We start from the raw sequence: 6,000 nt of genomic DNA, 5'->3' as shown, positions 1-6,000 counted from the left end.
TCCTGAGGAGAGTACAAAGGCTGGAGGGGTTTCAAGTCATCCTAGAGGCCAGCTGGGGAGAGGAGCCAGAATCCAGTGTCCCTGGTGGAGCCTGTGTGGCTGGGCAGTGGTAAAATTAAGGTATCTCAGAGCAGGCATCCTTAAGATGGGGATCAATGCATCCATGAGGCCAGGGGTTCAAGTGTCCCTCAGCAGCCTAGGAAGCTGGGGAGCCCTAGAGGCTGGTGGTCAGAGGGGCTGAGGTGGCACCAATGAGAAACCACAGAAACCTGGGGATTTGAAGCCCTCCCTGAGCAGCCCCAACGGCCTGAGTGATCCAGGCTGCCCCAAAGCAGCCTCAAAGGCTGTGTGGTTGCAGAGGGTTGCAGGGGCTCCCCTGGGAGTTAAGGGGATCACAGTGTCCCAGAGCAAGCCAACCTGTCTTGGTGATTAAGCCATGCCTGAAGCCAGGTAGAGGATGAGTTCAAGCCCCACTTAAGAATTGGCCAGGGGTGCTTGGGTTGTTCCTGAGGCCAGGGAGGCTCAGGATTTTTCTGAGGAGGCCTGATGGTTGGGGAAGGTGAATGATGCTGACTGGAAGGTTCATGCTCCTAGAAAAACAGAGGACATGTGACATGTAAGGGCTTCAAATAGTCCTTGAGGCCAGGAGGCCAAGATGAAGTGTGTATGTATGAGGTAGGGTCACCCCTGAGGAGCCTTAGAAGGGAAAGGGTGTTCCTGCCACTCCCAAGAAGCCCCAACAAGCCCCAAAGCCTGGACAGCTGGGTGTGGGGTCAAAATCAAGATGCCGCAGAAGAGTAGGGAGCTGGTAGCTTGGACTCCATCTTGGCTTCCCAGTGTTTGTGGCTGGGCTTTGTGGCTTCCCTGGGGTGCTTGATAACCCCCTGGCCTCCAACTCTTGATTCTCCTAGGTGAATCTGGCATGAAGAATCTTTCCTTACAGTCAAGATTTTTCTGTAGATGCTTAGCAGAGAGATATATGGAGATATTGACTTGGCTGACTTTAAGGCTGAATTTCTGTCTCTCACAGTGCGTTGAGCAGAATGCTGATAGAAGCAAAGGCTGTTTACAGAATATATAACAGATACTTCAAAGAGTTTTCCTAGCTTTGAGTTCTTCAGTCACAGGCTTTTGTGCATAATGCATTTCATGTTCTATAAACCTGATACAATGTATTTCTTATCAGATAAAGGCAGAAGGATTACAATTATTCCAGTTTGCTCCCTGGGCTACATCTTAAAAGTTAGGTGATGATACAAGAACTGCTCAAATTCCTGTGTAAATTTGGATTTATATTTGAAGACAAAGGTAACTTTCTGCTGTAAAGAAGGGCTCAAGGAGATTCTCGGCATTGAAATCTACAGTTCCCCAGGATCTCTTCAAAATAATGAAAAAATAAGTTGCCCAGTATTCCAGCCTCTTATAAATCTGCTTAACTTTGTGCATGTTGAAAGCTTTAGTAACTGAGAAGTGTATATTGAGAGTTAGAGCATTACAAATGTGCTCACAGACATGCTGAACTAGGGTCTTTGTTTTTATCCAAACTCATATATTCTTTAATTATTCTAGATATTTTATTTTTGCAATTTAGTTTTTGTGTATCTACAACTTCTTTAGCAATGGCGATGTATGTTAACCTCGCTTTGTTTTTGAAATGTTCAATAGCAATTGTGCATAAACTCGATCCATTAGATAGCTTCCTTTTCTTAGAGAAATAAAATTTTATATTTTGTGTTTAGTACTCACTTCAACATAGAATAGGCAAAAAGAATGTTACTAAAATCTGTCAGTCAAAATATAAGCAGAAGACTTCATGTACAAACGGAAAAAAGATTAGCATGCTTGAGGTTTTTTTTCCAGTCCCCTCCATACGTGAGGAGCCTTAGCTTCATTTGGGAACGGGCTTGCATTAGACCGTTTCTCACTGTATCAAGCTCTTTATGCACCCGGCTGGCTGCGAAGTTTCTCTTTGCTGCGATGTCTCCGTGTAATCCCAGCCAGTCTCCCTTTGCAGCTGTGGGGGGCCTCCTTTGATGTGCCTCTGTAGGTGGCTGCCATCCCTCAGCCGGGGCCTGCAAACAGAATCTCCTCTGTAGAGGAAAAGAAAACATCCCGGCGATGCCATGTGACTGTTTGCTTTATGCATGCGGGAGGAACTGACGTCAAGTGCCTCAGGATATTGTTCTAATGCAATAACATGATGTTGTGGTGTGTATCTCTGTGCATCTAATATATCTAACGCAGAGCCTGTGGTGAAGGACAATGTGGTCTGTACCTCCCTTCTGCTCTTGGTCTCTTTTTGCTTTCAAGACTCTCCATGTGTACTGAAAAAAATCTGTGGTGTCTGCTTGTGACTATCAATTGCAAAGAACAGTTTTCTTGCATTGCTCCCATCTGTGTAGTTGTAGGCACTGTTAATACAGCAGTGTTAATACAGAGCAAATGCATAAACATGCAACAGAGGCGGCCCAATCTGGTTTTTATTTTTGTTACTCACTTGGGAGGAAAGGGAGAGAAGTCTTTTCGCATACTTTCAGCATGCAGCAGAGATGAGCCCAGTGTTCTCCTCTCTGTCACAGCTTTCACCTCTTTTCACTTTGAACATAAGTACTGATACAGGAAGTTAAGAAAGCGATGTCAAACCAAATAAAACTAGGCCAAAGATTTCAGTATAATGTTTAAATGCAAGTAGGAACTTGTGTTCCACTGAGGGAATCATGCAGCGAGAGTACTGCAAAAATACCCACGTCTGGGTGAACCCTCCAGTGCCTCCCTGCAGCATGCGAATATGCCAGTTGTTCTGGGGCATCCTCGCTTTCCCTGCAGGATGTGGATGTATATGGAGCCTGAGAGAATGTACTGAGGACTATAAGGATATAGGATAAAAATTTAACAGTTGAATTAGTGTGTGAGTTGAGGGAGTGATGCGCTCTGGTGAAACCTCTCTAACAACAGTTACTGCAGTTACACAATCATCTGACTGTGTAGGAAATGTCCTCTTACCCTGCTCGAGGACCAAGTTTGTATCTAAAGACTGAGGGATTTATTCGTAATATAACTACGTATGTTGCACATACACATTTCTATTATGGATGACTGTTTTTTTCCTGTCTTCTAGCCCTGTTGCAATTTAGTGGCAAAGCATGTCTTGAGTGAACTGCAAACCCTCTACAACATAGTCACTTTCATTAGCTAAGAATAATTGCCTTTCAGCTTCAGAAACCATAGTTTTTCTCTGCTACTGTAATGAAGATACAGAGTTACAGAATAGGTTCAGGTTTACCCTCCTTTTCTGCATCACCATCATATTAGTAACACACTATTTGAAGAAAAAACTTTGCTCCTTTGCCTTGTGAACACTGATTTGAACATACTGGATCACATCTTTTCTATGCTTCAGTGCTGTGGGCAGCTTTATGCTTTTTGTATCACAACAAAACTCAGAGATGGTTACAAGTCATGCTTCTTATAAACTCTCCTCACAGTAAGACAGTCATAGCGTTTCCAGGGATGACAACTGACATGGGGATTGGCACCACTCTGTAACCTCCACCAGCTGAGATCCAGGATAACTGCAGCAGCAAACCGAAGCCCAGCTGCACAGCTCACTTCGGAAGAGACTGACTCGGAGTACCGTGTGCCAGGGAGCCGAGCAGGAATTCCTGCAGATGTCGGGAAACCGAGGATTAGCAGCGTCCCTCTCCGGCCCCTCCTCATGCCAGCCTCGCTTGCGTTTCACAGCGCGGGAGCTTGGGTCTGGTCTGCTCGCACGGCCACGCTTTCCAAGGAAAACCTCAGGGATTCCCAGGGAAGGCCGGCGGGTGGATGAGTCCTCTCTCTCCGCACCGGCGTGCACAAGTGCACGGCCGGGGGCAGGCCGCGGCGCAGACACCGCTACCCGGCACGCAGCCGCGGGCGGAGGCCCGGCTCTCCCCGCCCCCGGCAAGCGGCCGCTCGGATTGGCTGCGGGCGGCCCGGCCCAGCGCCGCAGAGGGTGAAAGGGCGGCGGGGCCGCGGCTGTGGACATGGCGGCGGCGCTGCGCTGGGGGGCTGCGGGCGGCAGCCGGGGGCTCTGGACGTTGTTCAGGGTGAGGGCCGCGTTGGCGCCGGGCGGACTGACCACAGAGGGCCGGGAGTGCGGCTTCGTACCCCGCCCGTCCCCTGCTCGGCGCTGAGCTGCGGGGCCGCTCGCCAGGGCGGTTGAGGTGCCCCTGTGTGAAGGGCTGGCTGGGTCACCCTGTCTCGCATGAGGAGCTGCGGCGGGGAGCGCAGAGCGGGTGCTGCCCACTGCGTGTGGGGCCTGGGGGTACCGTCTTTCCCGCGGCAGCGGAACGGTTGGGGCTATCGGGGGTGCCCCCGACTGGGTGAGGGGCCGCTGAGGAGCGTGTGTGTTCGGTCGCGGTGTGTTGCTGCGGCGGTGACAGGCTGCAGGGAGTAAGGGGAAGGGAGAGGGTGCTGCTGCCTCTCCGGCTCCCGAGGGACCGCTGCTGGCTTGGGTCCCCCGGGCCAGTGGCTGGGGCGGGCGACGGGGTCCTGGCCGTGTCCCTGGAGGCGGTGGTAGTCGGGAAACTGCGAAGTCTGGGTCCTGGGCTCGGTTGTCGAGGGCTCACAGCATCCAAGAGCCTGTTCCTTGGTGTATCCCATCACTGTATTGCCAGAAGTGCTGCTTGTTTTTTCACCCCTCTTTCCTTTTCTTAACTTAATTTTCTGCTGCTGGACAGAGTCATGGCTACTTCCAGTTTACATCTGTCCTCTTCCTCTGTTAAACGTGAGCTTATAAAAACCTCAGGGTAGAGTGTAGTTTTGTACCATTCATAGGAGTAAAATCCTGGCTCAAAAGAAAAAAGCTGCTGCTTTGTGAAACTGTGTTGTATCTTCCCTCTTCTCTTTACCCCAGATACTTGTGGATCTTTCAGCTGTCACTTAAAGCTTTGCTGTGGTTTTTTATTCTTCTTACTCTTCGTGGAAAATATAAAAAAACTCGCTGCGGAACTACAGTAATGTTTTTATTTGCTGTCGGCTTTAAATTTCTAGAAAGCCTAATTCCTAAAACTATGGAGTAACTTCACTGAGGCAGCTGCTATGTCTTCTACAGGTTGTGTTAAATGAAAGAGATTATTTAGGGTAAGAGCAAGCAGCTTTAGTACATAGTGTTGTGTAACAGTTAAATGACACTGCAGCTAGCTTTTTGTGTGGAAAAGTGGTGCAAAATAACCTAATTGCTTACAGCAGGAAGAACTTGTACTCCTCCCCCATCCCCACAAAGGAAAATGTGTGTGGAGGTCTGCAAGTTCTGGTGGAGAAGAGCAACACACAGAAAATGCTTGTTCTATGTACCCCTGACGGTGTGGGATAGGTTTCTTCCTAGAAATATAGCCCCATAGCAATACTGTAAAGAACTCCTCGCATGTCCTTAGGGATCATGTGAAATAGGTGGTTTATGTGGGCAGCGCATTCTGAGAAGGGATGTGCTTTACCCAAGTATTTTTTCCTTAGGTAATATGTGTAGCAAACCTGTCTTATTGTAAAGGAGTACACTAGAGAAGCTTCTTGAAAAGCAAAGAAAAAGAAATTTGGTTGGAGACAATGATTTGGAATTTGCAGAGGGCTTGTGCTGTTTGAGGACTTTATTTTTGGTAGCCATATACACGTGCATATGTGTATAGATGTGGAAGATGTATGTTCTTTGCATTAAACAGTGCAAGATGGATGTCAGTCCTTTCGAGCCTCCCTGCGGAAGGCCTACTTTGTCTCCTGCTTTCTAACATCTCAAGGGTGGTGCAGTGATCTGACTGCATCAGTGTAAACAGTATGGGAATAGTACATTAGCGACACCTTTGTAAAACAAAATGTCTTTATAGGTACCTAATAGCCCTCGTGACTTATTTGATTGAAGTAATTTCTAGCCCTTAATACTGGTGTGTGAAAGTCACCTTCAAGACATCAGTTGGAAAACATTTAATTACAAAAACTGCATGAGAATTACTTTCATAGATTCTT

General features: G+C 47.9%; 1 protein-coding gene across 2 annotated transcripts in view; it reads left to right on the top strand.

The window, feature by feature from the left end:
• The first annotated feature begins 3,973 nt into the window (after window positions 1-3,973).
• Window positions 3,974-6,000, top strand: part of PCCA (propionyl-CoA carboxylase subunit alpha) — a 277,569-nt gene continuing 275,542 nt past the window's right edge. Inside the window, exon 1 of one of the 2 annotated variants that reach the window (XM_030476424.1) lies at window positions 3,974-4,088. In XM_030476424.1, coding sequence (XP_030332284.1) covers window positions 4,026-4,088 — 63 coding nt within the window. In that variant the 5' untranslated portion in view covers window positions 3,974-4,025. The remainder of the gene's footprint in view (window positions 4,089-6,000) is intronic. The other variant, XM_030476421.1, reaches the window with a different exon arrangement.

This window comes from Strigops habroptila, chromosome 2 (genome assembly GCF_004027225.2).
Source record: "Strigops habroptila isolate Jane chromosome 2, bStrHab1.2.pri, whole genome shotgun sequence".
In the NCBI taxonomy this organism is placed as follows: Eukaryota; Metazoa; Chordata; class Aves; order Psittaciformes; family Psittacidae; genus Strigops; species Strigops habroptila.
The sequence above is the reverse complement of the archived record's forward strand: the minus strand, read 5'-3'. Positions and strand labels throughout refer to the sequence as shown.